The sequence below is a fragment of the Manis pentadactyla genome, chromosome 7 (genome assembly GCF_030020395.1).
Source record: "Manis pentadactyla isolate mManPen7 chromosome 7, mManPen7.hap1, whole genome shotgun sequence".
Lineage (NCBI taxonomy): Eukaryota > Metazoa > Chordata > Mammalia > Pholidota > Manidae > Manis > Manis pentadactyla.
In genome coordinates this window covers 45,353,656-45,372,604 of record NC_080025.1, presented here as the reverse complement: position 1 = coordinate 45,372,604, position 18,949 = coordinate 45,353,656, and the positions used below count along the sequence as shown (strand labels likewise).

Genomic DNA, 18,949 nt, shown 5'->3' with positions numbered 1-18,949 from the left:
AACACATTAGCCATTTCCCTCATATTTTCACATTTATTGCCATAAAGTTGTTCACATTTATCTTGTTTTATTTTTTAACTCTCTGACATACTCTTCACATGGTTTTTCTGTGTGCATACCTTTCTCCTAAGCATCTGCACTAGGTTTGTGGTTTCCAGAGATTTTACAGAAGATTTCTGATTTTGCTCTTATCTCTTGATACTTTCTGTATCACTTCAATAATTTCTGCTCTTTATTTTCATAATTATATCCTTCTACATTTCTTAGTTATTCAGTTCTCATTCTTCTAATTTGAATTTTTCTTCATTTAAAGCTTAAATCTGAGACTCAAACACCTACTTTTAGCAGCATTATATAACTTTCAACCTGTAACACATTCACTTTTCATTCAGTTCTAAATAATTGATATTTTTACTGTGATTTCATCTTTAACCCATGAGAGAAGTAAGGGTGTATTTTAAAGTTTCCATACATGTTTACATGTTTTTGAACTTCTGCTGACTTCTAACCTAATCTCACTTAAAGCTGCTTATAATTCAGTGCAACATTCCATGTATGATCAACTTTTTAACAAGTTACACAGATCTTAGACAAGAATCAGGAATCTGTCTGTTGGGTGCAGAGTTCTATGCATTTCTGTTCAATTGAGCTTCTAGACTAGATCTGGCATTTTTTAAATGCCAATAACTGTACATTTCATTTCCAAAATTTCTAAGGGACTCTTCCTCACACCTATCTGTTCTTGCTTCACTTCTTCCCATCGTGTTTCTGAGTTTCTCGTCCTCTTTTATGGATGTTACTCATTCAGTCATCTCCCTGAGCATTACAAATACACTTATTCAAACCTTTTGTCAGATTTACCTTTACTGCATATGTAACCTGGCAGTCAGTTGATTCTGTGAACTGTATCCTAGTAAGGAGACTGCCTCATAAGCTTGGGAGCAAGGACCTGCAGACCTTTGGTGTGGGCTGTGCAGTTTTTCCTTTTGCCCTCCACCCCCCCACCATGGCAGTGGAGGGGGCGTTCAGGCTGCCTGTGGGAGACTGTGCAAGCTGAGCCAGTCACTGAGCTGTGAGGCTGCGTGGGCCAGCTCTGGCTCTCCTGGCTGTGCCTGGCTGCCCATCTAGAAGGCCGGCCATCAGTGGAGACTTTCAGTCTGTCACCTGGTGGACGTGGGTGCTCACTGCTCTGTGCGAATGTCTGTCTGGTGTCTGAGCCAGGCTGAGTCCTTTTGATTCTCCTGTTTTACATGCTGCATGTGTAGAATTATCGGGATCGGAGGCAAAGGTGGACAACATCATGGGTGTGCTTAAAAGGACTGACTCTCTGGGAAGTTGAGTTCAGTATGGAAACAAGCTCACTCATTCCTCTAAAGCCCTGCTTTGGGGCTGGGATGTGTCAGATGCCAGCCTCCGCCACCCGCTGCACACCTTCTGACCAGGAAGGAGAAGTGGCTCTGTTCCACCTCTGTGCCTCGATTTCCCTTTACCTGCACTACCTGAGCAGGTGTGTTATCTGTGGGACACTTGAATGTACAGCTGAAAGGCACAGGAAAAGAGATAAGCTTCAAAACATCCTTTCAGTGTAATTTTTCCTACAATTAACATAAATTTTTATATGAACATTAATACCCAAAACTTAGATTATGCTAGTCTAAAAGAGACCATTTGTCGGCAGTGAAAGGTAATAAATTAAAATTTCCCTGAGTTTCAAAGCCAGTATTAACAAATTGAGACTTTCCCTTGCATCATCTCACTTGAAAGTTTTCTACAAGTTGACCCTGAAGTTATGTCTAACACAGAAAGTCCTGACTACTTCTATGACTCTTCTAATACTTGAGAAAAAAATCTCTCTGACTTCATGGTCAGCTTCCAGCTTTAGTTTTTGCTAAATTTCATTCCTTTCTCATTAAGCAATAGTAAAAATCTGATTATTCTAATTCCTACCAGCTCTAAACACTACAGTTTCTTGTACCTATGCTCTCTAGTAATCAAACAACTGCCATGTGCATTTTTCCTGCTCTGTCTCATCATCAGACCGCTTCCCTTCCTGGGCTCCCGTCCTGGACCAAAGTTTACATCCATTAGCCCTAGTTTTCTAACCCCTCATCCTGTTCTTCCTTGTGATGACCCCAGCAGAAATTAATTAGAAGAAAGAGAAAGAACCACAGGAAGGTGGAGAGTTACCAAGACTGCATACACACAAAACTGGCTTCAGTGTAAATATAAAAATGCCAAAACTAAGAGTAGTTCTCCATAGAGGAGCCCTCAATACCCAATATCAAGATGCCTCTGAGCTGAATCCTGGGACAACTCATATAGAAGTGACTGAAATTTCACTCACTGAAGTTGGTTCATTGAAGGGAAACATATGAAGATACCACAACCAAGTATTTTTGTCAGAATTTGTTTTCCTCAAAGGAGAAAGAAGAGCTGAGGTCAGAATCTTGCATTAGTACCAAGAATAATTTCTTAGACCACAAAGCCTCTGGCATCCTTGCAAAGTGTGGCTGAGGGTCACAGCATCGGTGACACCGGGCTTTTGCCATCTCTCACCTTGGTGACTGGCGAGCTGATCAGACTGTGCTGGGAAGCCAGGTCCTGCCAGATCTTGGGCACTGTGAGGGGAGGTCTGCTCCACCTGGTCCTAGGGCAGACAGGAACAGAAGGCTCTGGTCAAAAGGAGCATTTCACACCTGTGCAAATCCACCACCACCAGCATATCCTTCTTCCTCAATTTTTTACTTACACCTGATTTATTTACTTTTTTAGTTTTAAATGACAGATGTTTAGTACACTGCAAAAGGGAAGTTAACCATGAAAAGGTGCAACCTGCTTGACCAGGAAGTTAGAAGAAAAGTTATTCCTGTTTCTGGCTTCAATTGCTTTCCATGACAAAGGGGCATTTCTCAAACGTATCTCAAACACATCTCAAAGATACATATACATAAGTCCATGTTTCTCACTGGGGAAATCTGGGGAAAAATCCATCACTGTCAACTGATGGATTTATGTAATGAATATAAATTATCAACATTCCAAGGAACACATGCATTTGCTCTAACAATTACTGGTAATCAAGCCCTAGGCGGTTTGTTGTCTGGTACAGAAACATTCAGAGACTGTTTTATAAGTGGCCCGCTCCACAAAGTGTAAGGTAAGGAGCTCAGTGGCATTATTTAGACATCAGGATGATGGCAAAAATTTTAGGCAGAAGTTAAAACATCAGTATTACAGCCAAGTCCACAATTCAGAAAAACACCTTCATGGGATTAGAATTAAACCAATAAGAGATACATTAAAATGTGGAAAAAGAAAATGGGTCATTTAATATTTACATGCTTGAGACGAAATCTTAGCAATGGTTACCTTGGAATGGAAAATGTCAAACTTCTCTTACAGATCTAAGAAATCTTTGAGATTTGCATAATGCATATACATTACCTCTGCAATTAGAAAGGTTTTAGAACTGTGTCAAAATATAAGATCTGCAAGGAAAATCTATTAATATTGATAAGACACTGACACAAATATGGTAGTTACTGGCAGCCACCTCATCTCTACACAAAGGAGCCTCCCGGGGCTGCAGGCTGCACGGGCACTAGCCAACAAGCGCATTGAGGTTCCTGCTGGGCCCAACTTCCATTTCACAGACGAGGATGAGAAGGCCCAGGAAGGCTATGTCCACCCTACTATCCCCGAGCCAGTAGGACTGGAACCCAGGCAGCCAGGTGTCAGAGCCCATGAGCCTTCCTGCCCAAGAAACTCAAAAAAATACATTTATTTTGCTAAGGTGCATGTGGCCTTGAGAGCTCCCCAGTAAGAGGCTCCTCCGCCCAGCGCTTGCCTATGCTGAGTGTGGGGATGGGCACTCTGCCCACTGTGGGGGTCAGCCAGCAGGTGACGAGGCGAGGGGCCAGTCCACACAGCGCTGGGGGCCACTCCCAGGAGTGGGTGAGGCAGAGTCCTGACCGGCCAGCTCCCCACCCCTAGAGGGAAGGAGGAAGATGACTCCTGCCCAACACCCCCAGTGGGGCCCTGCAAGTTCATGCCTTCCTGGGAAAATCTGGGGAAAAATCATCAGACCCCCCAAGGTGTGGAAGATATTTTCATTTGCTTCTCTCTCCTTTGTTCTCCTCTTTCAAAAGAAATAGCTTTTTGATTTTTAATTATGGGTGAAATACTTGCTAATTATGAAAATCTACATGCTAAAAAGTATTAAAAAAAGTAATCAAACCTCTCTGACTCAGGGATGTTATCCTCTCCTTTTTTAGACTGTCCTTTCAGACAAAAAAGAAATGTAAACACGTTTTATGTATGTACATAATGTTTGAATTAGTTATGAGAGCATATATGCTATATATGTTATACGTAAATCACTTGGGGGTTCCAAATTACCCTGATAAAGAAGGGAAACATAATCATCTGACATGTACTACTGTATTTTAACACATCTTTCTGAACATTTCCATGGCAACAAGCAATCCCCAGAGCTCTAAGTGGCTGGGTGACATGACCCCTTTAATCAAGACCCTCTGGTGAACACAGAGCTTGTTAAGAATGTGAGTTTCAGGTTAGGAAAGAGGAGAGGGGTCGGTGTGGAGGTCTTGGCGTCTGGGAGGCAAGAGCAACGCCACCAGGAACCCCGCCCAGGTATCCCACATGGAGCTGGGATTCCCAGGTTAGTGACAGGTGGTACCTCCCAGGACCCCAAATTCAGTGGGGTCCCCCCACCTGGAGTCACCCCAGCTAGTTGCTGCAATTCCACAGCCAGTGTTTCTCCATCAAGAAAGCTCTCTACCATCTGAGAGAAATATTCTTTCCTTCTTTTCCAGATTTTAAAATGATCCACATAAATTTTTGGAAATACAGAGCAGACATAAAATAAAAATGAGGCTCATCCCATGGCAGTGGGTAACTAAGCCTTCTCAGGGACTTTTTGCACCTCTATTATACATACCTAGACAATGTCAAAATCATATGGTATAAATGATTTTGTTTTTGCTTTTTAACCCCAAATAACATCACAAGAGTACTTTAAAACCTTGGAAAATATTTTTTTCAGATTCTGAACTACTCTAGCAAGCACTTTCAGTCATTTGCAAATTTCAAATAGCATAAATAACAATCAAATGAACACCTGTGTGCATAAAACCTTGTCATTGTTTTTCACTACTCAGGATCCCTAGAACTACTAAGCTAAAGATGACATGTGGGACTTTCAGGGGGGGATGGGAGGCTGGATACACACTGTCAAACTCTCTCCACACAGCTTCTCTTCCACCCCAGAGAGCTGCCCTTTCCGTAATGTGCTAGGCAGCCAGGACTGTGATGGGTGATTTTTCTGCAAGTTTCTGCTTGCCAATCCCAGAGGTAACAGTTTTCACGAGCAGGTCTTAAATACCAACGATGAGTATTTTTCGTATGCTTATTAGCCCTTTCCTGCTTTTGGACTATCCTTGGACAGGCCAGCTAGACGAGCGCCTGAGGGTCCCGGGCCCCCTCTGAATGAGTGACAGCCCCACCTCAGCAGCAGAGGACATGTTACCTGCACTGGTTGCGCCAACTGGCTCATCTGTAAAATGGGTTAAACAACCCCTCAGAGGCTGCCAGGAGGGTTTATTTAGGGGTGAAGTGCAAAGCCAGAGCTGCCGCCTGGTGAGCACCCCTGAAATGATGGCCTGCTCATGTCCTCAGCCCGCGGAGACCTTGGTTCACTTCTTAGCTCCCCAGGATGAGCTACGTGTGGTAAGAAATGAATTCTGATCATTTCTGTTGCAAATTCTTTCCCCACCTTGTTCGTCTTTAGAGTTAATTATATTTCTGATTCTTGAAAGCTTAATTAAGTGGAGGTAAGTCTACTCAACTTTTCTTTTTAGTTCATTATTTTAAGTTTGACAATTACCTTCCCCTGCTATCAAGAAAACTGAAAAACTTCATTTATGTTTTATTGTGATTTCTTTTCTGACTTGATGTATTTATTGCCCTTTTGACTATCCTACATTTACTTTGGTGGACAGTTAGAGGGGAGGCCATGAAATGACTGCCCCCCACCGGCACCCAGTTCACCCAGGCCCATTTGTCTCCTAGTGAGGAAAATGCATCACTTTTATCACACGTTATCTCATCCCACTTACACAGGTGTCTGGGTCCCACACATAAGCCTATTAATAGGCCCGCGCCCCATGTTTTCCATTCTCACAGCTTCTAACGCATTTATCAGCAGCAAATTTTTTCTTTCTTGTTTCTCCTACATGAATTCCTCACTTATTTTTCTTCCAAAAAAACTTGAGAATAGTTGCAAATTTTGCTAAAATTATTTAAAACTTCTCATCTGGAATATTTAACTATACATAAATGAGTGATTAATAACCATTATAAATACCAATATTGCTAGTGGATCCTCTCATTGAAATTAGTAGGTACATTGAGAGAGTTAAGCAAAAAGCTGTGTTACCTCCCACACTTCTAAGGGTGAGGGCCCAGCCTCCCTAATGCCCTGTTCCCACACAGCCCTTGTCTGGGGACAGCGTGGCCCTACGGGTAAACAAGCACCCCGGATGTCTGCTGTGCCCACTCACGTCTGAGACGGTCATCCACTCCACACCCTGCTAGGAATGAGAACTCCACTTGTCAGAAACAAGCAAACCAGACCCCATCAAAACATCTATTTAGAAGACAGTGACTTTCAAACCTAATTTATGGCAACCTTATCTAAATAGCATCACCAGATCCAGCAAATAAAAATAAAGGGTGTCCAGTGCAACTTGAATTTCATATAAACAGCTAATAATTTTTTTTGGTGGGCAGCCCAAATACTGCATGGGACTTCTAAAAAAAAATCTTGTGCCTCATTTGAATTTAACTGTGCATCTTATATACTTTATATGGCAACTCCATACCTAAAGGACGCTTCTAAATCTGACAGGTTTGCATGACACATTATAGCAGTAAGAACAAAATCTCAACAGGTGGCTCATTTGTTCCTATATAAAACTCCCAGGTCAAAAAACAAACATACTTTTTAAAATTCAACACATGAAAGCTCCAGACAAGAATTCTATTATCTTGAGAAATGAAGATAAATAAAACAGTTGGAAAAATGTCAGCATGTGTAAAATAAAGCCAAAACACAAAGGCAGCAGGGAGTAGTTCACCACCACAGTGGAGGAAAACTCCTGACAGACTGAACAGTCAGGTGCAAATGTCTCTCCTCTCTTCAAAGGCAAACAATGGTACTTTGCCAGGTGCAGGGTAATAAAAACAGGGACAAGGGTGAAGGGCCTGTCAGTGAGTGTGCTGGCATGGTCTCCTCTCCAGGTTCGTTTCTGTCTGGGCAGGTTTCCTGGCCCGGGTTAGTGAGTCACTCTGTCAGAGTCAGGACAGCAGGGTGACCTGGCTGTGGCTCTGGACCAGCACTACAAAGCCACCCTATCTGCAGGAGCCCAGGATTCTTCTGTGAAGGTGGCTGCTAGCAGTGAATGCTTCATTAAGCCAGAGCCCTCGATTACTATGCTACCTCCCTCCAGGGGAGATGGGAGCTGGGGAGAGTACAGACCAAGCCCCTTAACAAGAGCTGTGTGGGTACTTCACTATTTAGGGCAGGAGTCCCAAACCCACACTTCTCTAGAAATACTTCCCAAAATCAGACACGTATCCAGAGGAGCTGAGCAGAAACACGCCTCCAAAAAGATGTAGCAGAGTCCTCTGAGCTGGCTACGGGGCAGCCTCATCAGCACCCTGGTCCTCAGGCTTACACAGGGCTTGGCAGTAGGCAAAGGCAGGAGAGCGAGGCACAAGCGACTGGGGCTCCACTGGGCAGTACTGTCCCTCCAGAAAGTTCCTTCATGAGCCACACTTCTTGGGGGGATTGCATGAATGTCCCTGGCCTTGCTCCTTCAGGCCTCCTACTGGCCCCAGGCTTGGGCAGCAACCCGGCTAGCTTCCCCAGACCCTCAAGCCCGCCCTGAAATCTCCCACCCTGGGGGACACCCCAGCACAGATGATAGAGAGGTGGGTGGCTTATCCTACCTGGCTCTGCTCACCTAGAATCCAATGTTTTAGATTACATGGAAAAAGTGACTCCAACTGCAGCTTGGACTCTGGTGGGCAGTGGGTGTCAATGTGTGTCAGTCCCCAGAACAGCACACCAGCCTCAAAGGGAAGAGCTGGTGAGAAATGCAGATTCCCAGGCCTATTCAGTCCCAGCCTGGGCTGAGTCTGAGCTCCTCACCTTAGGGAATTCACTTACATGGCATGTTCCAGGGGCCGCCTGCCTGCTTGCTTTTCCTCTACTCCAAATGACTCACAGCCTGAGTGCCTCCCCGTCCTGCTCTGCTTTGGATTCTTCACTGTCTGGAATGTTCTCTGCCCTGCTCTCCACACACACCATCCCTCATCCTCAAGGCCTAGCTCAAAAGCCACCTCCTTCTGGAGCTTTCTCTGACAACCCAGATGAAAACATCTCTTGCCCCCATCCTGCTGCCCTTTAATTCAAGGTGGGAAGGAAGTACAGAGAGTTGCTGACTTGTGCTACCCCTGCCTCGTTCTGAGGTAACGGGGACACCTGACTCATCCTCATGCCCCAGAGCTGAGGCAGGGAAAGCAGAGGCCCAGAGGACAAAAATGGCACAGAATGCTGTCACCAGGCACCCCCCCACCTGTCAGCATCCCATAAGACAAGCTATGTTTCAAGCGAGGATCATCACAATGCAGCTGGGAGCAAGTGAGACAAGAGGCAGATGCTAGCAGCTGGCCCTCAAGTTCTGTGGTGAGTACAGCATCTGATGAAGCCTTGCCTATGCTGGCTGCCCAGCAGTTCAAGACTCCCAAGAGGAGCGCTGCTTGGGAGACAGAGAACGGTCGCTGTGCAGTTTGAACATTTTCCTTATCTACAGAACAGGACCAACACATGTCTCAGAGAGCAGCTCGGGATGCCGGATGAGACACGAGTGTAACAGTCAGCACTGTGCCTGCCAGGTAACAAGTGGGAACACACAGTGAACTCGGGGCCAATCCCAGTTTCCCATCTGCTACTTGTGTGACTGCATCTTTTGTGCTTCCACAGAGCAGAACAGCAGTTTCCTACATCTGTTGGAGGATTAAACAAAGGGTTGGCCAGCACCTAAAGCTGCCAGGTGTTCAGTGGACAGCAGGTGCCGACAGCAGCATGAAACAACAAGGACAAGAAGGCTGTGTCCCAGCCCTGCCCTGCCCTGGGAATCACCCTTTTCTTAGAGATATGAACAAAGGCACTGAGAATGCCCTGAATTACTCTGCTAACACAGCCAAATGTAGACACCTTAGAGAACAGAGAGGGGATTAAAAAGGCTTTGACCACTGAGAATGTTCCATCAGAGCCAACAAATGGAATCTCAGTGCAGACGGACACACAACCACCCAAACCAGCAAACAAAACACAAACAGCAATGGGAGAACGGTGTGGGAGCAACAGGTGGTCCCCTGGGGTACCCACCTGAAGGGGCAGTGAAAGCAAAGCTGGGGGCTCTCCCAGTGCCCCACACCGCCCCCTACAGCTGCTGAGGCAGGGAGGGACCTCACATGATGGGCCCTCCGGTCCGCAGCTCCAGGCCTTCCCCTCCCGCCTCTAGGGCTGCTGCCTGCTCAAAGTCTGCACATGTATCTGAGCGACCACAGGCCCATGGCTCCGAAGACCAAAGATGAAATACAATCAGCAAAGACCAAAGATGAAATAGAATCAGCGTGTATTTTGTCATTCCACACACAAAATGCAGTTAAAGTTGTAAAACAAATCAGAATGGAAATTCATTAAACTCTGAGGCTGCTGCCCTGGTAAAAAAATAAATGACCCTATTATCTACTCCTTTGTACTACCTGCAATTCTAAAAGGGATGCATCATCCAACCATCTATTTAAATTCCCTTATTTGTCCAATGCCCACTTCTGTCAACTGTATTGCTCTCTAGAACCTTCTAACATACACAGGTGTGATGAATACGTTACATTTAGACTCCACCCAATAGAGACAATTACTAACTTTCATTAAAAATTAACGTAAATATGGCAGGGTTTCTACTGAAACTCCTGGGGACCAGGCATGGGGCCGGACAAGGACTGCGTCCCCATGAAGTTCCTTCTTTAAGGGGCGCTGTTGTTAGTGCCATTCCTAGAGTCAAGGAGAGAGTGGGCCCATGCGCCACTGCTGGTGGCCATGGACAAGCTCTACTGAGCTACAGGTAGCTATGCAATTTACCACAGCATCAGCCAGTGCTGCAAACTCCTAAAACATCGGAGAACTTGGTAAAAGCTACAATATCCGCACCCTGCACTCTGCCAGTGGCAAGGTCTGCAAAATCAGTGCCCTCCCCAACAACAACAAAAAAAACAGTCAGGATAAATGACCTAGAGCCACTTTTTGCCCAAAATGCTACTGCCTGTGCAGGGAACAAGAGACTTACACCAAACTAAGGCTAAAACCAAATCACAAATTGAGCTTCACCTGTTTCCACAACCCTGGAAGAGACCAAGTCCTCACCACACCAGCCTTCCGTAGCAGGAATGAGCTTTCTGTTTATGATGTATTCATTCAGGCTGCTGACTCTGCCATGAAAATACCTGGAAAACCTCTCACCAGAGTGCTTTTCCCCAAAATAAAAGATGCCTAGCTTGGCAGAGACAATGCCACTGCACAGAAAGCAAGAGGTTCTCACTGGGGCCCCGCTGTGTGCGCACACTAACAGATGTCAAGTCAGGCACTCCCCTCTTAACTCCCCGCAGATGCCCCTGCGTGGTGCACCGTCAGTGTGAATGGCAAATGAACTGCCTACCTTAAGAGCCACTCATTCTCTGGCGTGGGGCACAGAAACACCCCTTCAGTTATTCAAGGCTACCAGCCTGCTTTATTGAGATGGAAGTCACAGAACATAAATTTCATCTGTTGTAAGTGTACAATCCAATGTTAGTATAATTACAGATTGGTACAATGATCGCCACAATCTAAATTTAGAACATTTCCATCACCCTATAAAGAAACCCCATTGCCCAGAGCCTGTCAATCTTGATAAATGATTTTCCCAAAATAAAGTGCCTCTGCCAGGTCAGTTTTGCTCCTAACTTCTAATTCGGCATTCCCACATCAATGACCCAGCTCAGCCTAACCATTAAGAGCACTAGCTCTAAAGTCCCTATAAATGACTAGCTGAAGGACCTGGGTAAGACACTGAATGTCCCCATGTGTGGGTCACCTCAAAGGACTGTGGGGAAGATGTAGTGGATCATGTATGTAAAGCATCCCTCAGTGTTGGCTGCGATTTTCACCAGTAATCTGGACATTGCCCCACCTCCTCCATCATCACCTCCTCCTCCCCCTGCACCACCTCTTCCTCTTCCAGCACCTCCCCCTCCTCCATCATCTCCCCTTTCTTCCCTATCACCTCCACCTTCTCCATTTCTCCCTTTACCACCAGCAAGATCTCCATCTCTACCTCCTCCACACCAACTTAACATGAGGATCAGGAAAAGGCCACCTGTGAACAGCTGATAGTACAGCAAGACCAATGTACACATGTAATTATATAATGGAAATTCAGTTAATGTCTTTTCTGATTTCTTTTCAGTTTCTGTGTCCTAAAGTGAGTCCAATCAGAAGTAGAAGCTGATGAACAGTTTCTGACACTGGCCCACAGAGGCAGGCATTCCAAACACACAAAGGAACATGTTCCCCAAAGCAGGCTGGACCCCAAAGTACACATCTAAAGGAGTTCCTAGATCATGGACTCATTAGATATTTGTGAAGAAAAAATGAATTCCACAAAGAGTTCAAAAGCACCAACTTCAGAAGGATGAAGTGGCCTCTACACAATGCCGTTCCCACTAACCGCCAAGTGGAAATACTCAGCAGACAAAAACCCACAGGCCGTCACCCTCTCAGAGAGCCTTGAGAAGTGGCACATCAGAATTTTCAAATCCCCTTCACTGCAAGCACAGAAATTAAAATTCACAAACTTCCAAAGCCTGAACAAAAGGCTGCGAGTATTCCTACACCACAGGTGATTCTCCGGGACCCCAGTGACTCTCAGGCAAATGAATGGAGCACCAGAGAGAAGCAGGCTTGTTGGACCTCTCCCTGCCCACATCAGGCTTGCTTCCACCGGTGGGTGGTCCCGCGTGGCTGCAGCTCATGTCTGCAGGAGGGCTGGCCCCCTACCCAACCAGTTCAGCACCATCCCCAGAGGGTCTGTCTCCCTGAGCAGCTCCCCACTCTAGAACGCTGCCTGGCTCCTCCACTCCCCAAGGGGAATACCAATGCTTCCATCACCTGCTATAGAGTGAATAGAGTCTTCTAACCATATCCACAACTTTAATTACGGATATAACTTACTGGGAGAGGAGCCACACTGCCTAAAATTCAGAGCTAGGTATAAATGACTAATAACACAGGCCAGGCTTTGCTGCAGGGAAGGAGGTAGTAAAAAGGCTGGCCCAGGTATGGACAAGGGTGGCTGTCACTCGGAGGAGCGGGTTGGAGGTAAGAGGCTGGGGAACACCGACAATTTTACAGTTCAGTGATGGGTCTGTGTCTTAGGAACGCTACTAAAAGGTGGGGAATTCATGCCAATATAATCACTCTGGCTCAGAAAAGGAACCAAATATTTCAAACCAGTGAAATTCTAACAAATAAGAAACAAAGTCACAAACACTCCATTAGTTGATGACAGACAGCACAGCACTTCTTGACCCATTCCTGTTTTCATGCAAGGCGGAAGGTTTTACGGAGTTATTAACTTGTGGATTTTAAGTATAATCTGTGGTCCCTGTCTAAAAGGAAAAGCTGTTATAAATTTTTTAATGGCTATTTTGGTTGTTCTATGAGACCTACGTACCTTGCTAGAAAATCGTCAAGATGCAGGAGCAGAAGGTCGTGAGATTGGGGGGTCTCTGGGAAGGGACCCTACCAGCTGGGGTCATGGTTTCACCCACCCACAGCTATCTGCCCAGGCTAGGTGGGTCAGAGAGCCAAGTGTTTGGTTCCCTCCCAAGGGGAACCCATGAATCAAGCCAACAAATACTCCCTCATGACCTGTTACTGAGCTCAGCCCGAAGGTGCAAACACACACTATTTAACAAAACAGACACACAAACCAGTTGTACACATGCTATGACATAGTACTTACATATCTGTTATGCACATCTGCCCCAGACACACAGCATGTCCTTATGTTTTCCCCTGACCACCCTGGCATAGCCCATTTAAACAATGACCAAGGATGTCTGGCACCTGGCAGCGTGTAGGCAGCAGAGCAGAGCAGGGCACGAAACCTCACCTCCACTACCCCTGACTCTCAGTCTGTTCTCTGGGGCCCATCCCCCTTGTGAAAAGGAAAATCAAGAGAAACCAAAACATCCACATGTTTTAACATAATGTTTACTTGTGAGGATGGTCAGCAAGTGGCACATAAACAACCCTGGGTGCCACAGCGACCTGTCCACCTGGGAAATGACATGGTACAGTCTCTCACCTGCTTGGTGAAGAACACTGACAATCACAGGCTTCAACCTGCTTCCAGAGGACCAGCTAAAATGCAACCAGGCGTTAAGAGCAATCTGATAAGCAACAAGCTTCCAAATGGAATAAAATGTGCCCTGATTTGGCCCCAGGAAATTCTGGCTAACAGGGCCTCCAAGTTCTGGGGAAAAAAGGAGTTGTGCCAGGGTTTCCTGCTGCAGTACCTTGTCCCTCTGCCTTCACAGAAGATGACTCCATGTGCTGAGCTTCAGGGGGCCTCAAAGCAACAGCCCAACACCAGCAGCAGTGGAATGCCTCCGACGCCAGAGGGGACTGGGCCGCCCAGCCAGAGAGACCCAAAGAAAAGGACCAAGGAAAGGCACTAACAAAACCCGGTGCCACGGGCTAATGTGAGCACAACTGTGACACTGGGGTGGAAATCCTGGGGCCAGCATCTCAGAGCTTGAGCTTCCACATCTCGAATGGGGCTCGATCTTGAGACCTCCCTAGTGGGGACAAAAGGCCACTGCAGACAGATGAACCCCATTCTTGGCTCCAAACTTCCTGCTTTCTCTCTTGGCACCTCTGTCCTTGCAACGTCTACAGTCAAACTGGGGCACCAAACCACATGCTGTGCTTTTGTATGGTAATAGAGATGGTCTTCCTAGCCAAGCACCAGTGCGTAGCAGGCACCCCGCACACCCACACTCCGTCCTACAAGCAGAATGAGGAGAGGCATCCCTTCCGTGAACTTTGTCAACAGCAACCTCAGAACCTGGACAGGGTTCTCAGTGTCCTGGATGACCAGGAAAAAGCCCCAGGGTTTCATATGATGCAATCCTCAGTGGTGGCTCTTCTTCATTTCTATGTCCCTCTGACAAGCAGAGGGCAGAAGGCCAGGGTGAATGGCAGCCCAGGGCCAAGAATCAGGAGGCACAATGAGGAAAGCTGGCTCTGGCCCAGAGCTCCACCCTGGGGCCCCAATGCATCTCACCTAGCTTCCAACACCACACCTGGACCAGGTGTGCAACTCTGCATGAGCAGTTGAGACACAGAGCAGGTAATGGTAGAGAGAAGCTTCCAGAAGCATGCTAAAGGGCATGGTGGACAGGTAAGATGATGCTCCCTTGAGGTGCTTCCACGGAGCTTTGTGCAGGCAAGTGGCTGAGTCAAGTCAATGACCAGCACAGATTTCAGGGCACAACAAACTCGTCCTCCTGCCCAAGAGCAGCTTGTCCCAGTAAGACAAGATGTGGCCAACCCTTGTAGCAGGGAGGATTGCTGGGCCCTAACTCAGGGTGGGTCAGGAGAAGCTGTTCACTGCATCCTTCATGTATGAAAAACCTTACTGTGGCATGAGCCAAATGGTTGTAAACTGCCAGTGTAACGAACTCCAAGATTCTGAGCAGGTTTCCCCCATAAAGTGAAGTTTTGGGACCACGTGATCTCTACATTTCTTCTCAGCTCCAAAGCTGTATACTACATAAAAATGTTCTGAGGCTAATCTATTCCTAGAACCGTGGTTAAAATAATATTATGGGGGACTTCTGTGCTTCCAGCTAAGAAGGAATATCAAGGATTGGATATACCCTATCTCCTTAAATAACTGAAAAGTTGAAATGGTTTTCAGACATTGGACAACAGACAGCACAGGACAGTGTTACTGAAAGAGAAGAACCAAGTGTGGGGGGTCCTACCAAGGCCCCACTCACGGCCTGCAGTTTCCAGTCCACAGCACAATGGAGAGGGCCGCATAAAGACTTCAGGAGTTTTTCTAAGGAGACAAAATTCACCGTTCAGGGAGACCAGGGTTCAGAGGAAAGTGCTGGAGACCCACAGAGAGTGGCCTACAAATTGTTGCCGGAGTATTGATCACATGCATGTAAGGAAATGATCAACACCAGGGGAAGAAGCAGGCAAACAATCCCCAGGACTCACACAGGGCAGGACACAGTCTATGTTCCTTCCAGCGGGAGTGTAAGGCTCCTTACACAGGAGACACTGAACTGAGTCCTCAGAAAGGCCTTGCCTCAACAGTCAGGTCAAATAAGGCCTAGACTAAAAGCGACCCAGCCTGGCTAAAAACATTTAGAAGCAAGCTTCAAAAGGATCAGACTATTTCCAAGAAGCCTGACTGTTCCCATAATAAATACCCCAAGTATTTAAAGGAATACCAAAAGAGAAAAAGAAGAAAAAAAAATTGAGCATTCAACCATGTAAAATTCACTATGTCTGGCATCCAATCAAACACTACCAGGCAAAAGAAGATGAGATCTATCATGATAAGAGAATCAACTCAGAGAAACAGACCCAGAAATGTCAAATTAGATAGAAGTAGAGGGCAGGTATGTCAAAACAGCCCGGGTCAATATATTCCATGTGTTCAAGAAGGGAAAAGAAAGTGTAATCCTGATAAGGGAGAAAAGTCATGAAATGGCCAAATCCAACCTCCAGAGATGAAAAATTCACAGGCAGGCTGAGCGCATTTCAGGCACCACGGCTCTTCTTCGCTCTCTGTCCACCCCCAGCGAGCACTCTCTGAGGACGGTGGGATGGATGCTCCCTGTTCACTGAGGCTGGGGTGCCTGGGGGGCCTGGTGCCAGAGAACCCCCAGGAAGATAGCAATAGAAACTAACCAAAATGAAGCACACAGAGGAAGAAACAAATGGGAAGACTGATCAACTTCCCCAAGTTATGCCTGGTGTGGACGCAGGGGAGGGGCTCAGTTCGGGGCCAGACAGAGCTGAAGCTGATCCTGGCATCTCCTGCTTTCCAGCTGTCTGCCCTGAGCCAGGTAAAGGGCAGAGCTCTGAGCCTCGGGATCGTCAGAGGCACATCTGGATAATAATACCCATTTCAAAGGACTTGCGGGGAGACTGAGGGAGGCGAAGTGCAAGAGGTCCCAAATCAAAGGCCAGCTCTTTCTCAGTCCCCAAGGAGATGACATCCCACTCTGTCACAGCCTAGTGTGGGGTGGGGAGGGTCAAGGGCAGAAGCAAGGAGGGTCTTCACAGTCCCTCCAGAGCTGTGCATGCCCTCATACACGTGGAAAGCAGTCATCACTGACCAATGCCTCCTTGACCAATGCAGTTGCAGGGCCGCTCCAGCCTCAACAGGCAGCAAGGATGTTCGGGCCAGCTGGCCCCTCAAGGAGGTACAGCCGCCAGACTGTGTACCCCAGGCCTGTCCCAGAGAGGAATGACATTCACAAGGGGATGGAATCATGTGTGCATATGCACTTTTATAATCTATAGCACGTGTGCACACACAGCTCTGCTAACTTACACACTCAGGCACAGACCATCTTCAGATCCTGCAGCACCCCTCTGGCTGCACAAAGCATTCCTTTATGCAGGAAATCTTCCCCCAAAGCGACGAGCCCGTTTGTTTATCAGTAGGTCTGAGACACTATCTTCCTGTTGGCATACCTCAGCCAGGCATTGAGGAAACTCCCTGTTCACACCTCTGCCGAGTTCTCCTTCTCTGAAAGGAGGTTCCTGGGCTGACACCCCCAGATCCATTTAAAACCCCACTGGCATATCCAGGTATCTGCCAACCCTTTCTAGGGTAGGCATTGGCAGGTGCTGTGGGGAGACAACAGGGTCAGGACAAAGCCATCATGTGACTCTATTCCCAAACTGCTCAAATAGGAATTGTTGCCTGCAAAGTAGGCTGGCCTTGATCCCACTGGACTTTGCTTTGTTCCAGAGTCTCCAGGGAGGCCAGAGGCTCAGGTGGCAGAAACACTGTGGCCAGTACCCCAAGTGCCAGGCTGCCAGCAAAATGGGCTTCCTGAGCTGGGACCAGAGGCGAGGGCAACAGCGTGTCTGTGCCAGGGCGACAGTACTCCTGAAAAGGGTAAGGACACAGGCAGCCTAGTGAGCAGGGGACGGAGGATCACACACGGGGGAGGAGAGGCCAGGGGGACGGAGGATCACACACGGGGGAGGAGAGGCCAGGGGGACGGAGGATCACACACGGGGGAGGAGAGGCCAGGGGGACGGAGGATCACACACGGGGGAGGAGAGGCCAGGGGGACGGAGGATCACACACGGGGGAGCAGAGGCCAGGGGGACGGAGGATCACACACGGGGGAGCAGAGGCCAGGGGGACAGAGGATCACACACGGGAGAGGAGAGGGCAGGGGGACAGAGGATCACAAACGGGGGTGCAGGAGAAGAGGCCAGGGGGACAGGATTCACACACAGGGGTGTGGGATGAGAGGCCAGGAAGGATGGAGGATTCATGCCGTGGTGTGGGAGGAGAGGCCAACTGTGATCATGGGAAAATGAACTACATATGAAACTTCCTTATTTTAAAATGCTGGCATAACACGGGTCCCCAGAAATACTTCTGTGAACGCAACAGCAGTCCTTCAGTTAGGTGCCTAGGGTCAGCCTCTGCCTCCTCCCAACTCGGCCTCTACATCCCCCGCAGCATCCTCGGCTCAGGCCGCCCCCCGCACGTCCTGAACCACTGCGGCCGAAAGTAGCTGGGAAGTGACTGCAGTGCCGCATCACACCCCACACCCGGGAGACAGAGGATGGAGCCCAAGGACCCCTGAGTCTGCACGTGAATCTTCACTTTACACCTTTACACCCACCATTTCAGTCTAGGAAGACCAGAGATCTAAATTCACTCCAAATCAGTCTGCTTATTAAGAAGCAGGCTTCATAAACACACAAACACCCAGTTCTCTGGGAGCCTGAAATACAGCACACCCACACTGTAACAGCCATGGGAACCCCAAAGCAGGAACCACTCCTCATGGCTCCCACATAAAAGAAAGCTTACGAACCAATGACGAACAGTCTCAGTTATTGATCCATGTCTTTAAGCTCAGTGAGGACTATGACGTCCTCCCCAGGGTGACACAGCTATGGAGCTGTGTCAGATGGAGAGTTTCACAGACTTGGATATCCAACCCCTTCCTCATCTAAATAGCAGAGAAATAAAGCCAGTCTTCAGAGACTCACCTCATTCAACAATATCTACCAAGCACCTATTACGAGGCCAGCACATTAATGCTTGAAGCAAAGAACTTGCCCTCCTTGATATTTTATCTAAAGAAAACAAATGACACACAATGAATATACTATGATATATATATATTTATAATTTAATATTACATGGAATTTTAAAGGTGTAGAGCAGGGTAAATAGGGGAGGAAGCTGCAATTTAAGTAAAACAAGAAAACCTCATGGAAAAGGGGCTTAGAGGGACCAAGACTGGGAGAAGGACCAGATGGGGCACACAGGTCTCCCAGTACGACCCTGCCAGCCGTAAGGGCCTCGATGCAGGCAGAGGTGGCAGCCGTGCAGAGCGACTTTCACATCTTCCCCTTAATAGTGACCACCCTTAACAATTACAGCAGATGACAGTTTCCCTACAAGATAAATGTCTGAATGAGCTCTTAGATTTCCATCATACTTGAGAATCTTCTACCAGTAATGAAAAGTTT

General features: G+C 47.2%; 1 protein-coding gene and 1 long non-coding RNA gene across 10 annotated transcripts in view; one reads left to right on the top strand and one right to left on the bottom strand.

The window, feature by feature from the left end:
- Positions 1 to 18,949, top strand: part of LOC130684459 (uncharacterized) — a 260,615-nt gene that overhangs the window by 83,820 nt on the left and 157,846 nt on the right. The gene's annotated exons all lie outside the window — the stretch shown is intronic.
- The window catches only part of GRB10 (growth factor receptor bound protein 10), a 182,297-nt gene that overhangs the window by 98,740 nt on the left and 64,608 nt on the right, over positions 1 to 18,949 (bottom strand). For 7 of the 9 annotated variants that reach the window (XM_057505328.1, XM_057505321.1, XM_057505323.1 and 4 more), the window contains one exon: positions 2,557 to 2,647. The exons of the other annotated variants lie outside the window; for them this stretch is intronic. Coding sequence is in view for 4 of the 7 variants with exons in the window: in XM_057505321.1 (XP_057361304.1) it covers positions 2,557 to 2,647 (91 nt within the window). In the remaining 3 variants the exon portion in view is untranslated. The remainder of the gene's footprint in view (positions 1 to 2,556; positions 2,648 to 18,949) is intronic. 9 annotated transcript variants of the gene reach the window in all.